Raw genomic sequence first — 17,357 nt, 5'->3', positions numbered from 1 at the left:
CAATGTAATAAAACATCCAGAAGAACCGTTTATTTTGATTTTACTATAAACATCGTGGTTCCGCAAAATGTTATTCCCTTCTTTATTTATTTTGTCTTTTAGTTTTGTGTCACCTTTTTTGTAGGTGGTGGTGATAGCATTAGTTAAAAGGTGGTTATATTCTTCTTTAGATAGCTTGTACATATTTGACGTTTTGTCAGCCTTTATTAGCGATTTATTAGACATAAGAGCTTTGTATTATTTTGATATAATACATAACCAATCAATATATTTGCTCCTACTAGTTGAGCACTCTACTCAAGTTCGTCCAGTAAAATGGAAAAATTCAATTTAAGATACTCCATCAAAAACATACCAATACCATCGGAAAAAGAATACAAACTAAAGCTAATCGAGAAAACTGAATCATTTTTGAAGAAGATGAGGTGGAAGGCGTTATTTTTCATTAACAGCAAACTAACTTCTAAAGACGATCATAATTATGTGATCTATGGAATCAATTCGATAAAATGTCCACCGCAAATAAAAGAAATGGCTTCTTTCGAAAAGGACGTATTACATTTAATTAGAACAATAAAATTTAGAAAAGTCAAAAACACGTTTCAAAATAAAATGAAAAAGGACATAAAAACCATACAAATGTCTAATAAATCGCTAATAAAGGCTGACAAAACGTCAAATATGTACAAGCTATCTAAAGAAGAATATAACCACCTTTTAACTAATGCTATCACCACCACCTACAAAAAAGGTGACACAAAACTAAAAGACAAAATAAATAAAGAAGGGAATAACATTTTGCGGAACCACGATGTTTATAGTAAAATCAAAATAAACGGTTCTTCTGGATGTTTTATTACATTGAAAGACCACAAAGAAAACTTTATCAACAACCCTACTGTTCGACTCTTAAATCCAGCAAAAAACGAGGTAGGAAGAATAAGCAAATTTATTTTATCTCAAATCAACAATGAACTCAAAAGTAAGCTCCTTGTAAACCAATGGCAAAGCACCTTAAATGTTACCGACTGGTTTAAAAAAATTAAAAACAAGCATCTCTACAAATTTCTAATTTTTGACATTAATGATTTTTATCCTTCAATAAGTGAAAAAACTCTCAACGCTGCAATCAACTTTGCCGAACAGCACCTTTTAATAAACTCGGAGCAAAAAGCAATAATAAAACATGCAAGAAAATCTTTACTTTTTAACAACAATGAAACGTGGATTAAGAAAAATGGGGGGCAGTTCGATGTTACAATGGGGGCTTACGATGGTGCTGAAGTATGTGAATTAGTAGGAATCTTTCTATTATTTCAACTTTCTCAATATTATAAAAGTGAAGATTTCGGGCTATATCGTGACGACGGGCTAGCAATATTTAAAAACAAAAACGGCCAGCAGATGGAAAAAATCAAAAAGCATTTCGTGAAAATATTTAAAAGTAATGACTTTCTTATTTCCATCAAATGCAATATGAAAATCGTAAATTATCTTGATGTGACACTTGATCTTAATGATAATTCTTTTCGACCTTACTCGAAATGTGATAACGAACTGAGTTACGTCAACTGTGATTCCAACCATCCACCAAGTGTTATCAAAAGACTACCTCGCACTGTTGAACTAAGATTATCTTCAACTTCATCAAACGAACTTATTTTTAAAAATGCTACTCCACCTTACGAAGAGGCTTTAAATAAAGCAGGCTATAAATGTAAACTTAGTTATCAACATCATGTTGCCACCACTAAAAATACAAAACGCAAGCGAAACATTATATGGTTTAACCCTCCATTCAGTCAAAACGTGGAAACAAAAATAGGAAACCGTTTACTTGCATTGGTTGACCTTCACTTCCCGGTAAATCATAGATTGCACAAAATTTTTAATAGAAATTCGATCAAGGTAAGTTATAGCTGTATGCGAAACGTAAAATCCATCATTAATTCGCATAACCACAAAATTTTACAAGACCAAAAAAGCATACCAAAAAACACTTGCAACTGTACTAACAAAACTACTTGCCCTTTAAACAATCAATGTTTATTAAGCAACATCGTTTATAAAGCTATCGTGAGTTCCGAAAATCTTGAACTCAAAGAAAAAGTTTATTTTGGCATTAGCGAGACACCATTTAAACTAAGATATGCTAACCATGTAAAATCTTTTAATACGGTCAGGTATAAGAATGATACAGAACTTTCAAAGGAAATTTGGAAATTAAAAGAAAAAGCCATCACACCTATAATAAAGTGGAGAATTGTAAAGCGATGCAAACCTTCCAACCCTGAAACCAAGACCTGTAACCTTTGCCTTCACGAGAAGTTTGAAATTTTATCGCATAAAGAAAACAACCTACTCAACAAAAGAAGCGAAATATTATCTAAATGTCGACATGCTAACAAGTTCCTTTTATCCTCTTTTGATACTGAAGACTAAATGATTGCGTCTTTTTGCTCATTACGTCAGAATTCGTTCTACCGTAAATTTGATTCGTTTTTAAACGGTTTTTTACGTTTTTAATTTGTAATTAATAGCTGATGATTGCCGTAAGGCACGAAACTTTAAGTACTATTAAAATGTTGTTTTTCTCCATTTAAATAACAGATATATATATATATTGCTCTATTATTATAATATTGAGCACTCTTTTACGCACAAGAGCTTTGTATTATTTTGATATAATACATAACCAATCAATATATATATATATATATATATATATATATATATATATATATATATATATATATATATATATATATATATATATATATATATATATATATATATATATATATATATATATATAGTATAAACACTTATCTTGCTGAATAAATAAAAATTTTAAAATTTCTACGCTCAAAATTTTTTTAAAAAAGGTTTAAAGATTATAAACAAAAACAGTAAAAGTAGCTTTAGCTGAAAGTAGATTTTATTCACATTCAGAGGTTTTGTATTTTATTTAAAACATTTCTTAGTACAGGTGAAAGTTATTTTCACAATAATTTCATTTAAAAAATAGTTAAAAGCCTATTTAATTATCTAAAATTAAACAAGTTACTTGTTGTCAATGATAAGTTTTGCATCCGTAGCCATTTTTAAAATTTTAAATTATTTATAACTCTACTGCGCATGCGTATAATAACTTTCCTCTTGCAAACGACCGTGGATTTAAAACACGCAAATTTACATTAGATACGGCATTCAACAATTAGTGGCACTGATCAACATGCGTTTGTTTAAAACAAAACTTTTTTAGAGATTAATTTCTGAGCCTGGATTAATTGTAAAACGGTGTAACTGCTTTAAGATTTCACGTAAACAGGTACAACTGTGCACTAACGTAAAAACATATTGGAATAAATGCAAAACTATTTATCAGTTTAACATGCCCTACCAAGCTCTAGTTAGCAATAAAAACAAAATATCTGTTTGAAGCAACGGTACTTTTGAACTTGTTATGATGAAAAGGGAAGTTTAAAAAAACTTAAAAAAAAGCTTAAAAAGATTCCTGAAAGTTTTGTAACATTCTGATATATTCTAAATGCTTATGGAAAGTTCTCACATTTCCACAATTTTCTGGAAGTTTACTCATTCCTGAATGTATTCTTTAAAATTATAAACATTCTAGAAAACAGATAAAAATCCAAATGTTTTGTACTGAAACAATAGCAAAAATTTTTTGACTTTAAACCCACTTTAACTTTGTTTCTTTCGTCTCCCTAGAGGTTCTTGTTGACATTAATAGATATTTAGCAAATATTTTGTAAATTACAAAAAAAAAAAAAAATCCATGCGGAAAGACTTAAACCTAGCGGTTACTTCAGAATAATAAGTTAAATCAATATCGTAAGGTGGTTTTAATTAAAATTGCTACAACTGTTGTAATTAAAAACTGATATGCCCCCCCCCCCCCCCAAAAAAAAAAAAAAAATTAAAACCAATTTAACTAGAAAATCATCATGGTCCACGTTAAATTACTGGGTTGGAAAAAAAGTTCTTTTACACTTGCGCCATTACAAATGAATCTCATTAGGACATGGGAAGTACTATGATTTTCTAGAATGTTCTAGCATTTTTTTAAAATGCGTCAACGGTAAACCTCTGCGTCTCGGAATCATTTTCTGGAAATGAAACGGGACAAGAATAACAAGACGAGAAATATCCCGGAAAAAAATAACAAGACAAAGGAAAAAATTGTCCCGAATAAAGTTGTAAATAGGGATAATAATTTTGTCTCTAGGAATTTAAAAATTATGTCCAGGATATTATGAAACGTTACGAGACAGATAGATATAAAACGACGCATGCCATAACGGTTCGAGACGTGACATAACTATACGAGACATTCTATTACGATATGAGACAAAAAGAAACATTTCATTACGATACGAGACAAAAAAAAAAAAAGACATTCGAACGCGCGGATTAAGGATTAACAAATTAAACCCTTGATTACCCACAACAAAAACAATAGCAATTACAAAAGTTTTTCAAAAACTAAAAAGTTAAAACTTATTAAAATTCTTATATATTAGTGAAATTTAACGCTAAAAGCATTAAAATATCTTTCTTGGACCGTCTATGCATTAAAAGCAGGTAAAATTTTTGTTACTTTTTAATGACACAAGAAATACATAGACATCTAATATGAGATATACCAATTTTGAATGTTATGTATGTTTTAATAAAAAAGGATTAATTTTGTTAAATTAGTTAATTACTAAATTGGTATAATAAAGCTGAATTGTGTTCAGTTGAATTGTCCAAACTTTTTAAGACCCACATAACATAGTTTCATTTTTTCGGGAAATGACATGGCTACATCAGTACTCTCTGGAAAGTTGACACACCAAGATATAGCTCCTGGATTTTAATTCATTTTTTAAAATTGTTAGTGAGTCTTTTATATCAGACATTGTTTGAGTATAGTCAAAGCCAAATTGTCAAATAGCCTACAAGATGCCAGGAAGCAAAGGTGATATCTGGAAATTTTTTCAGGTGCAAAAAATAGACGAAACCCATGATGACCGTTGTGTAAGCCAGGCCAATGGTCGGTGCAAACTTTGTGGCAATGTTTATGAGGTCAATGATAGCAATACATCTGGCATATGTAAGCACCTACTTCATGCCCATCCTCCTGAGTTCAAAGAGCTGGAGAAACATAAAGCCGTCCACAAGAGAAACTCTAATGTGGCCTTGGACGAACTTGAAAACATCTATAATGAAGATGAGGCTAATGAGTAACAATAAGGTGAGCTAAAAGTGTAAAATGAAGTTATTTGTAACAACTCTATTTTAAAAAGATATTGTAATGATTTTTAACTCTTTATTAAAATAAACGTTTTTTTGTATTGTCTTTTTAGTTTCTACAAAAAACAACCCTTTTTATGACTTATTTTATTGAGTTAATGTTCAATTTATACCCCAAATTAAGAAATTAGCTACCAGGGAGCTTATTCACCAAACTTTTTTTGTGTGTAAGTTTGGCGTAAGTTTGGCGTAAGTTTGGCGTAAGTTTGGCGTAAGTTTGGCGTAAGTTTGGCGTAAGTTTGGCGTAAGTTCAATACTGTAAAAGTCGTATTCACCAAACTTGCGCAGTTGCGCTTCAAAAAAACTTTCATAAGTTTTTGTGTAAGTTCAGCGTAACTTATGCGCAACCCTAACTTTACGGAAATGCTGCGAAACATTGGTGAATACCAAATAGCAATTTGAACTTACGATTTCCATAGCCTTAGTTGAGCTGCGCAAAAGTTACGAAAGTTTGGTGAATAAGCACCCAGTCCCGCGCAAATTTTTTGTACCTCAACGTAACGAGACATAAAGAGACATAACATACTAAATTATTTTAATATATTTTTTCCAGGTGAAAAATCTCCTCATGTTTTCAACCGGTCCATTAAGAAAAGGCGACTTTCCATACCAGATTACCTTATTTAGCGCAAATCAAGCCCAACAAGTATGTTATATGACAATGTCAAGAAGACTAAGGATAAAGTTTTGGAAACTGATGTTCTGGAAAGTCCAGGAGTGGCTCTAAGTACGGACATTTGGATTTTAAGGAACTTTGATCCATACCAATAATTGTTTGTTCAATGCATTGACAAGGAGTTGAACCTGAACAAGTTTGTCATTTCTGTCAATCTGTTCAGTGAGAGGCACACTGCAGATAACATTGCCAAAAAGCTCGACATGTAATTTTAATTGTAAAATATACTTTTTTACATTAATTAAGCTAATTGTGTTCAACATTTAAAGTGATATGCCTTATCTCGCCATTATGCGCATTTATAACTAGTAAAGTATTTGTATGAGACATACCTCGCCATACTGCGATATTACTAGACATTTCAGTTTGCTGAATTTTTTTATTACTTTTTTAGGGTTGTTACCAATCTACCTGCAGTAACTTAGGAACTGTTTCAGTTGTCGTTACTCATGAAAATACTGCTGATGTCAAAGGTCCAATTCCAAAGTGCTCCTTTATTTAGAAGTCTTTGCTTTGCATGGACCATACTTTGAATTTGGCCATCAAAGATACTGTCAATGCCATCACAACAGTAGACCATGCAATCACTTGTGCTAAAAGGCTTAGCAAAAAAGACGCAAAAGAGTCATTTGGAGAATGAAAGGATCAAGGCTGAAAGCGCAGCTATGAACAGGGAATTTCGAGTTGGTCTACAAAAAGTTCATCCTTGCCAACAACACTCGCTGGAATTCTAGATACATGTGTGTGCAGAGTGTCTTTGACATGAAAGAACCTCTTTTGGCAATCTAAGCAAGGCCAAGCATTGACCCAGCAAAAATGCTGGTTCTCTTGTGCCCTCTGACTTTAAAAGTTTAAAATCTTTGCCTACTGATGCCTACTCTTAAATTGTTGACAGAGACATATGAGCGACTTAGTGAAGACAAAAAGCCGACTCTACACACTGTTGTTGGTGATCTCCACAATCTGCAACACCACATCAACAGGGTTGAAAACCACACCAATCATTGCAAGTGGCTTAAAATAATGGATAAACCAACGGCCAATGCAAGCTTGGAGGAGGAAACAGATTCTTTGGCTCAAGACGTGATTGAATTTCACTCTCAACAATCACAAGGCGCAGCAATTACGGAGCAAGTCCAACATTGCCAAAGAATGGGATGTCTAAAAGGCTATGCATCTCTGGCTAAGGAAAGAAGCATAGGAAAATATTCTTGTATTTTCGAAAAAACATGAATTGACTTTATCTCTTTTGGCTGAAGCAGCACAACGTTACCTGGCAATCTCAGCATCTTCGGCCACTTCCGAGAGGGCCTTCTCTGCAGGAGGAAATATAGTCACACGCAAAAGGACTAAGCTTCAACCGAAAAATGTTGAAAAGTTACTCTATATCCAACAGAACTATGATTGTCTTCAAATTAAGTCCTGAAAACTGACCTCAGAAGATGAAAAAGATCCTAGTAGTGCATTCAAAAAAATCTAAAGATCTTAGTTATATCTTTGTCTTTAGTAAATTCTTAAATTTTGCCACGTTTATAAAAGCCTTGCAGTTATGCAACTTTCCTAAAGTTTTATTTAGGGCTTGCTTAATAATACATGATAGGCTAAACATAAATATTTCCTGTTATTGTTTATTGTTTCAACTTAAAATTTTTTTCAAACCTAAATTTTTCTCAGATTAAAAAAGTTTTTTAAATTTCCTTCCAGAATTGTTGTCTCAAGAGAGTGATCAAACCATTGTTGTTGAATCTGATGATATGGTTTAGATTCAGCAAAAGACAAGTTTGCCAAGTACGGGCTCCTCTGGAACATCTACTGCTACAACGTCTCATGTACCAGGTGTTACGCCACTCATCACCAGATACCTAACTCCAAATGGATGCAAATCTAGTTCAAGTGCTTCTACTACAGTTTCTGTTGCTGGACCATCCACTGCTCCAACTGATACACCTTTAACAAGAGAAAGAGCTAAATGAACTGTTTGACAAAGTCAAATCATTAAAGACTTTTATTTACTCCTCATTTCCAATAAAATTTAGTTTTTGTGCATTACAGTACAACATGGCAAATAAAATAGATAAAATACATGTAAACTTTCATTTCAATTTTTATTTGTCTTGTTAAGTCTCGGTACATAGTTAAATCACGATAAAGTAGCAAAAACAATTGTAATGGCCGAGCCCTCCAGGAGAATACTAAATGGATAAGTCTTAAGTTATTATGCCGGTAAACCAAAGTTAAAGTTTACACCCCAGCAGAGATCATTGAAGAAGGTCTGTTATACCAATACCAGCTGTAACCTAACTCAGAGGAAAGTTATTAGTCTTAGCCAAGTAGTAGTCTGCCGGAGCGCGAACGTACAACCTTCTGCTTTCTGAACTTGTTCATTCGACCGCTCGGCAATTCAATTATAACACCAAAATAAAATAAAAAATTGTTAAGAAGAAGCAAAACTGTTTCAACGGACAATATCCGCTGCCCGACAACTAATAGGAGGAAAAGAGGCTCTCAAAAGCTTCATCCACAGGGTAAACTCATGCATATGTTTGACTCGTTGCATCTTTGAAGGCTCAGATATCCTTGATGGGGATGATGCAGATCATGAGTCAAGACAACCGCACAGAAAAAACGATGTTCCTCCTCCAGGGCGCGAACACGCAACCTTTCGCATACTAGCTTGTGAGCGAGACCGCTCAACCATTGAAACAGTTCAAAAAATGTCTAAAAAAGTTCATTATTTAAATTTCACATTAAGAATTAATTGGTATGTCTCTTTATGTCTCGTTATGCCTCATTATGTCCCGTTAAAAAGATGTAAATTCTGGGAAATTGTAAAGCTCCTATTTTGTTCGGGACATCTCATCTCGGTATCATTCCGGATTTCCACTGAAAGTTGAAAATTGTCTCAATTTTTATCGCTGATCGGGACAAAACTTTTTGGATCGTCTCGTCTCGAATAAAAAAAAAATAACGAGACGCAGATGCTTAATTAACAGTACATTATTTTCTAGAAATTTCCACGTAACTATATAAGGGAGTACAGGTGATTCACTCGGTATAAAACACGACACTGCATCTTAAATGAGTTCTAGTTCGGGCATTCCGCCGGTGAGGCCAGACATAATATATGTCAAGTCACCTTAGGCCAGGGTGATATTACCAAACACACTTGTCAATTTTAGTTTCAACGTTTTCGTTCCAATGACTTCTAACTCGATGATCGATCGATGCGAAGAAAATTTTTAAAAGTAGTTTGAAAGCTTTTAGAAATTCATTAATTTTCTTTTATAAGTGCAAGATTCTCTGTTAGCGTTATTATAGCTTATTCTCCTTTATTTGGTGCTAATAATAGTACTATCTCCAAAATTCTACTTCTAGGTTTGAAATTACTGATCTCAGGAAAAAAATATCATTTGTAGCGTGTTTTTTCCTATTTAAACAAAAAAATGCATTTGCAAACTTGTTTATCTTCGAAAAACACTAAGTAATCAACAAAAGTTTTTTGAGAACTGAAAACACTTTAAAAAGTTTTTTTCATCACTCAAACTGGTGGACCCACACCTAGCAAAAGGCCTTGGGCGTAATCCCTATCAACCACCCCCTTTCGAATGTCTGGTTTCCATCGTTTTCGTGGAATTCGAAGTTCGAATTTATTTATTATACCAACTGTCATTGAAGTTTTTTAAAATCTTTAGAAAAAAATGATTTGCTATCTTTTTTTCTTTTCATCGATATCGAATATTATCGTTACCACTTACGAATTGTTGAATTTAAATCATAGTATGAACATTAAAAATCTCGAGTTTATTCGAAAAAATGGATTAAAAGCTTTGATAGTGAATAGTCATGAAAACATAGGAACACAAATTGGTTGTCAGACGCAGTTTAAAATGTTAAATTTATCTATCTATGCTAAAATAGCTGTTGAAAATATTTGGGAAGAAAAACTCATTTCTTGGAATATTGCAAACCTTTTTTCATTAAAGATCCCCGGTGATTCCCATCAGTTATTTAAAGATAATCCTTTGTTTTTCTTCATAAATTTTGAGATTGTGGAAAACTCAACAGTGAAAATTGCCGAGCATGTTACGTATCAGGTATGTGCTTAAGTCAAAAAGTGTTAACTTCGGTGATCTGTAGTTTGGAATGAGCAATAAATCTTTTATCATCAAGAAAAGAGCTTAAATGTTGATAATATTTCTTGTAAGCAATTAAGGTATCGTTTAGTTTTTTCCTCGTTGATTACTTACCAAATAGGAAATTTAAAAAAAAAAAAAACAGAAAAAAAGGGTTTTTATGTCTTTAATAGTTAAAATAATCCATTATAACATTAACTCTTTTCAAAGTATAAACATTTGTTAAGGAATCTTTTAATTTTCTTTACTTCACAAGTTTTAACTTATTTATCGAATGATCTTAGAAGAGATATATTATGTGATGTAAACTTTATAAACGACATTTTCATCAGCAAAATATTTTCTTATTTAGGACACGTAGAGATCATATAGGTTTTTTTTTTTTTTTTTTCTGTGATACGTTTGGCTGCTATACTTTTAAAAAACTCGTTTAAAGAAGAAAAGGAAAAAATGAATTTAAGTATCTGAGGATTTTGCATGTATGGTTCCATGCGCATGTGCGTCTACGAACGTGTGCGCGTGCAACCAAATAATATATTCACTTGATTGAAGCTTATTAATGTTCTAAAAAAATCAAGTAATGAAGTTTTAACACCTTTTAATATATATAAAAAAACAAAACAAATAAAAATGAATCTCTCTAGGAATGGAGTGGGTGTGGTTTTCAAAGGACTGACTGCAGTTTTCACAGACCAATTTCAGTAAAAGCCAACATCTTTGCTGACGCCTTTTTGGACAGTGAAATTTACAGAATTGCAAACGATTGGTTGCTTTTAAAGCATAGAAAGAACATTAAAATACTGATGGGGAACATTCAATTATTTTATTATGGATTCGCTGATTTCCGTCGAGTGAACGAACAAGTATCATCATATTATTTGATTCGTTCGTTACCTTCTAGTACTAATATGATAACAACTTCTTCTCTGCTTTTCTCTGGGCGAACTTCAAGAGCTGTTCAAATAACGTTACTGAAAAACTATATTTGGTTGGATGATATACTCAATAAGACAATATGCTGTCTTGAAAAGAAGGTATCGTGCCGAGTAGATCAACAGATCAACTCTACTTCAATAAAAGCTAATTGCAATCGTTTTAAAGTTGATGTAAAAGACGCCGATTTTTCGTGTGCTGCCAATCAGTGGTTTATTTCACAATTATATTCTACGATTCCGAACTGCATTGAGGTATTTCTTTCAGAAAAAACTATTACAAGTAAGACGTCTGTTCATTTCGCAAAAGGAAATTTCTTTAAAGGAACAGATTTTGTAGGGATTGTCCAGTATCGGATCAATTCCACTCATTTTGAATATAGGTTGATAAAAGGGGCAGTTTTAGTAGGAAATCAAGTCGCTTGCTTTGACTCGTTATACCATTCGTTTTCTGAATTACTTTTAAAGTCTGATGACAAATGTCCGTACCTTTTGGAAATAAATAATTTGCATAATACGGTAATTTATTTAGATGCAAGAGAGATATTGCGATTTGAAGTGAGTTTCCAGCTTAAAGCAAAAATTGATTTTCCCCGAAAGTTAACTGATGTTAATTTAATTGATGCCTCACTTTCGGACATGAAGTTTGTAGATATACATTCCGCATACTTCAAACATCGAAACAAACAAATTATGAAAATAGTAGTTCAGCAGAGGTGGAACGCTGCAGAGAAGAAGACTATATTGCATTTCACAACTGTTTTGCTTCATAACAAATGCAATGAAACAAGCAAAACTGTCACCATTATAGGGTCATGTAATGGAAAAATTAAATTACTTTTTGAGTATCCACATAATATTTCTGAAGTTGACATGCTTAAGAAAGATTTAAGAGATGGTAAAAGCTTATGCCGAGTTTTTCATCTACCAATCAATTATCAGCCTCCTTCGCATCCAGGAGCAAATAGACCCATTTTAATGAATTTATATAATGCAGATCCAAGTAGACTACATTATAACAAACAAAATACGATCGCTCAAACAGCTCAAATGAAAAATTGCTACGGCAAGCCTAATAGGTAAGTTTCAAATTTTTTTTATATAGTATAGATAGTGAGAATTTTTAAAAATTATTTAAATGTGCAGTTAAATAATAATTGTTTGGTGTTTTTAGATCAGCCTGTAGTTGCACAGCTTTTCAGCAAGTATCAAGTATCCTCGGTAACTCGGATTGTATAAACAGAGCATATCGTCTATACTATTCTGAAAAACTTACCCCAAAAGTTTTCTTATTAAATGGGACAGAAAAACAAAGCTTAACTCTCCCTTATATTGTAAAAGAGCTGAATAATCGAAGCGACTTTAATATTTTAAATTTTAGTTTAACAAAAAACGGTAGTAAAATTTTGTTAAGTGAAAAAAATAGTTCTATCGAATTCACTGGATATGGGCTTTACCACTTCAGCATACAAGTTTTTAAACGCGATCTGTCGTTTTGCAAATTAAAAACGGAGTTTATTGTTTATATCGATTGGATGCCCTTCCCTCATCTGACTAAAAATATTGTTCGCGTCATATCTTCTTTTTTGTTTGGACTTATAATGTTTGCTATCTTTTTGTATCAGTTTCGTGCAGCTGAGAAAGTGAGATTGGAATTTTGATTGATATCAAGAATTTTAATCGTTTAAGTTGATCTTTCAAGCGATAAACTTTCAAAAAATAAATCAATATTTTTAAATTTTTAAGCTTTTTTTTTGTTATTTTTTGCCAAATATATTTTTAAAGAGCTCGCGTTTGTGTAAGTTGCAACATCACCCATTTGCACCATCAGCATTTTTTAGTTTAAAAATTTATCTTTTAAAAAGAATTTATACAACTAGCACATTTTAATTTTTAAAGCGCTATGAACTGTAGATCACGTTTAAATTTGATTTGAGGACTTAAACGATTTCCTAATAATAACTATTCACATAATTAACTGCAAAAAAGTAATTTTATTTCCGTAAAAATTTAAATTTAACTAAAGTTGAAAATATATCTGTTTATTAGGGTGCATCAAACGCCCCATGTTTTTGTAAAAATTAAAAGTTTTGACTGTACCTAAGTTAATTTTTTTCCAAATATTGTTTTAAGCTTTTGTGTGAAATTTCAATTTTCTAACTCAATGTTTAAGGGGTCCTCGATTGATCCAAAGTTTTGTATATTGATTAACATAGCGAATAATGTATTACGCGACAATTATAACAAAAAAAACAGCTGGAAAACATTATATTATTAATTTTTATTAAGTTATTTAGTGTTTATTTATTGTCAGTAAAGTTAAAAATACAGTGGTAATAGTTTACAGTGCATAGTTAGTTGCTTATATAAACTTTAGCTTGATTTTCTTAAATCTGATTGCCTTTGACGATCCTTTTCGATCATTTGCAATTTGTTTTAGTACACTGCTTCATTCTTGACAGCTATTAAAACGTCGCTGCTAAGCTTAATCCCATGACATTTATTGCTGGAATATTAGTGATTGAAGCTTGATATGCTCCAGATTCATTTAAGAAGCTTGGCTGCAGTTTTAGTGCGTAAAACGTAAACCATGAATCTAATAGAACAAAATCTGCCAATTTAGTTGATATTGTGATTTCTTTTTTAGAAGGGAACTGTGGCTTTCCAAAGCCTGTCCCATTGTCCTCTTGGGGATGTAACAGGTGCGGCTGGTTGATTTTCAAGCAACCGGTCGGCCAGCAGACGTTTCTCAGCGCATGGTGTAAAATACCACAAATAGTTTTGAAATGCAGTTAGATGCCACAAATGGCGTTGAAATGCACGTATGACACTCTTTGCAATATTAGCATTTACTGCTTCATATTGCAAAAGTTTGCGAAATAGCTGAAGATTGTTCCAAGGAGCATCTGCAGCTGATGAGCACGTCATCCACCATGTGCTGTAGACATGTGTTACAAATACAACAAAATCATATATTTTTTGCACTTGGTGGGCGGTTGTAATACTCTCTCGAGGAAGATCGTTAATATGCTGTTGCAACAGACATATTTCGATAGAATAGATTAGTTTGGCCATCCATCTTGTCTTGTGTAATGCACCCGGTCTGTAAAATGGGATAACACTGTCTTCTGTATCCTCTCTGTCTAAGAAGAGAGTACATAGATAAATAAACTCCTTGTAATCATCACGTCTCAGTTTGAGCTCAGCTTGAGTATCCCTCAGGACTTCAGAGCTGCATGAGGAATGAAAAGTTTTGGCTTCTTGAGTTTAAGACTTCGTCGAGTCAAAGCGTGTTAGAGACAGTTTCTTAAACGTTTTGCCTATAAGACAAAAGTTCTTTCGGAATTTTGAAAAAAGAAATACATCAGGTGATCTGGAAGTCTCAATTTTAAGATCTTCAAATACATGTGAAAGCACAACTTCTCCAATATGATGGCGACAGCCAGACGATAGCAAGACTTTACCAAGTTTTTGTTGGATTGTCACACATGCTGCAGAAACGTGGCCTGTGTTTGAGGCGGTTAATTCAAATGTCATGTTGACAATTGACTCTGTACAATCCCAGGAATTTAACTGATCTATTGTTAGATTAGCTATTTTGTTACCTGAGCTTTCTTCGCCAGATGGATATATTGGAACGCCAAGTAGCTTTAAATTTTCTGCATTCCCAATCACTACACAAAGCCGTTCTTCAGACGCGTTCTTATCAGTTAAAAAAGTCATCAATTTTGAGTCCAAATCAAGAATTGCCAAGTCTGGTGCAACCCATTGTTCTTTATAGTCTTCTCCCAATTGCTGAACAACGGGATTTGTCCGGGATCTGTCTGCAGTAGCATAAGAAGAAGACACATTAGAACTGTTGTCTTGTGACTCTTCAATCAAAGCTGCAGTAAATGTTGCTACAGACATATTCAAGCGTGTTGTTAAAGCAACAAGTCTGGGACGTTTCAATATATCATGAGGAATCATTGGCGCCGAGTCCACGGGGGCAACAGGGACAGTGGCCCCCTCAGAAATTTATGCACGGGGGCAAGAGTATCTATTCGCCCCCGTGATAATCTGTGATAATATGTTATTAGTTCATTGCTGCAGCTGATAGAAGCATCAGCAAGTGTGAATTGCACACTTTGACAGCCTTTTCAAGTATCGTTGCAAGTTTTCATAAAACCTGTCACAAATGTTTTTGAATTCCTTCAAAGATTTTGCGTTGACGGCTTCTTCTGGCAAAGAACTCTTTTGTTTTGTTTATTACTTAAATTTAGCGTTGCGTAATTTAGGAATGATCCTAATAAAAAAACAATTCGAAAAATCGAGTAATTAATGTAAACTGTCTATTGTTGGAAGTAGGTATTTATTGTAAGTTTTTTTTTTTTTTTTTTTTAGCATTTTTTTGAAATTAGTATATAACCGGTAGAGAAAAATTATTTTCCATTCACTAGCAATTTTCTCTCATGCATGTACACTAAACTTTTCACATCCAATAAATAAAATAAGTTGTTTTTCAACTTTGTTTGTTTCAAGTGAACTAACGTAAACAAAAAGTTGTCTTTTTGTCTGTCGTACATTTTGAATAGCATTAAGTGCCAGGCGAAACCGAACCAATATAAAAGCCATTCGACCATTGCAAAGCTTTTCTGAAAGGACTTATTGAAAAGAAACAGTAACAAATAAAACAACAGAATCAAAATTGACCCACGCTTGAACGGCAGAAAAATTCTTTATTTCCTTTTTAGTGCATTATATTAACTGAAGATGTATGTTTTAAAAACTTTTTTTTTTGTCTTTCTTATTGTTTTAAAATGCTATTGGGGTATGTCTTTCGATCTGTTATATGAACTCCTGACTTCCAGTCTTCCATCTGTTATATGAACTCCACTTCCAGACTTCAAAATCCTACTCTTTTCATTTTTTGCAGCTCTGTCTCCAATTTTTGTGGTCATTCAGGAAGATAATTGGAAAATATCTATATTACAATTTTGCAGAACAATGTTTTTTATGTTTACCACAAGGTCAAAAATCAGCAATAGAATCATTAGTATGGCTATGTTAAAAAACTTAAATAGAACCAGCAATAAATCTACTGTCCCAGTTCAAGATAGACAATCAGACATAGCAATAGCTTTATTGCCATCTATTGAGCAGCCAGCGTCACCAACGACTTTGGCTTCCTCCGAACAATTTCAGAACTGTCTGATTCAACTAAATCTTCTTGTAATGTACCTGACAAGCAGGCTTCTAGAAAATCAAACCGTAAATTTCTCGATTCCTAGCTTGACACGTACCAATGGCTTCGTTATGACAAAGACAAAGATAAAACATTCTGTTCAATATGCCGAAGAAACGAAACTAACAAGGCCGTTTATTCAAATTTTACTGCAGAAGGATTTGATAATTGGAAAAAAGCTGTTGAAAGATTTAATATGCATGAAAAATAAGTAAATCACTGACAAAATATTACCAAAGAATCTTACAAAGATAAAGGTATAAGTATATCTTCACAAATTTCGTCCTCGCACCAAAAATATATAAAGGAATCAAGAGAAGCTCTTCATAAAATTATTTCCACTGTTGCTGTTGTTGAAAGAAACTCGCAAGATAAGGACTAGCCATTCGAGGTCATACAGAAGAAGCTTCAAATTTGAGTCAGTTTTTAAAAGTTAGAGCTGCAGATGTTTCGTAATTTAGTTCTTGGTTACAGAGAACGAAATACAAATTGATTTCGCATGAAATAATAAACGAATTGCTTCAAATGATAGCATCCGAAATAATCAGACTTATTACTACCAAAATTAAGAAAAGTAAATATTTTTCAATAATGCTTGACGAGACTTCAGACATATCTATGATGGATCAGGTTTCATTGTGTGTTCGATCGGTCGACCGTGACACGTTTCAAATTGAAGAATATTTTTTAGGCCTTTGTGGAACAAACAAAACTGATGGTAAAACCCTTTTCGAAATAGTTTGTGATATGTTAACCACATTAGATTTACCATAAATTATTTACGAGGGAAATGCTTTGATGGTGTGAGTAATGTTTCGGGAGTTTATAACGGCTTACAAGCAAAAATAAGAGCCCTTGAATCTAGAGCATTACTTGTACATTGTCAAGCGCATACACTAAATCTCGTAACCCAAGACTTTATGAAGAATGTTACCGAGGTAAGAGATATTCTTCAGCTTAGTAGGAAGTTAGTTTCGTTGCTTTGCGAATAACCGAAGAGACTTGCTTGGTTCAAGACATTTTAGCAAGAAAGCGACAATTTGTCTTTGAGAACATTTTGTCCTACACGATGG

The 17,357-nt window shown here is 33.0% G+C and overlaps 1 protein-coding gene and 1 long non-coding RNA gene across 5 annotated transcripts; both read left to right on the top strand.

Moving 5' to 3' along the window:
* Positions 1–4,494: 4,494 nt before the first annotated feature.
* On the top strand, positions 4,495–8,085 carry LOC149890787 (uncharacterized). 2 transcript variants are annotated; one of them, XR_016451055.1, is made up of 5 exons: positions 4,495–4,605; positions 5,008–5,260; positions 5,873–6,200; positions 6,390–7,043; positions 7,535–8,085. It is a non-coding gene; the product is annotated as an uncharacterized LOC149890787 (long non-coding RNA). The 2 variants fall into 2 exon arrangements; XR_016451054.1 differs by lacking the exon at positions 4,495–4,605 and having other exon boundaries at positions 4,775–5,260.
* Positions 8,086–9,633: 1,548 nt separating this feature from the next.
* LOC145202111 (uncharacterized) lies at positions 9,634–12,798 on the top strand. 3 transcript variants are annotated; one of them, XR_016450844.1, is made up of 4 exons: positions 9,661–10,089; positions 10,773–11,315; positions 11,593–12,139; positions 12,235–12,798. XR_016450844.1 is itself a non-coding variant. In XM_080075001.2 (4 exons), exons 1-4 carry the CDS (start codon positions 9,694–9,696, stop codon positions 12,719–12,721), a joined length of 2,001 nt encoding a protein of 666 aa, XP_079931127.2. In that variant the 5' UTR covers positions 9,661–9,693; the 3' UTR covers positions 12,722–12,798. The 3 variants fall into 3 exon arrangements, 2 of the variants coding, with proteins under 2 accessions (XP_089938436.1, XP_079931127.2); XM_080075001.2 differs by having other exon boundaries at positions 10,773–11,343; XM_090082310.1 differs by having other exon boundaries at positions 9,634–10,089; positions 10,773–12,139.
* The last annotated feature ends 4,559 nt before the right edge of the window (positions 12,799–17,357 follow it).

This window comes from Hydra viridissima, unplaced genomic scaffold (assembly GCF_058129835.1).
Source record: "Hydra viridissima isolate aposymbiotic clone 2 unplaced genomic scaffold, HvirCarnegie_v1 scaffold_3, whole genome shotgun sequence".
NCBI lineage: Eukaryota > Metazoa > Cnidaria > Hydrozoa > Anthoathecata > Hydridae > Hydra > Hydra viridissima.
The sequence above is the reverse complement of the archived record's forward strand: the minus strand, read 5'-3'. Positions and strand labels throughout refer to the sequence as shown.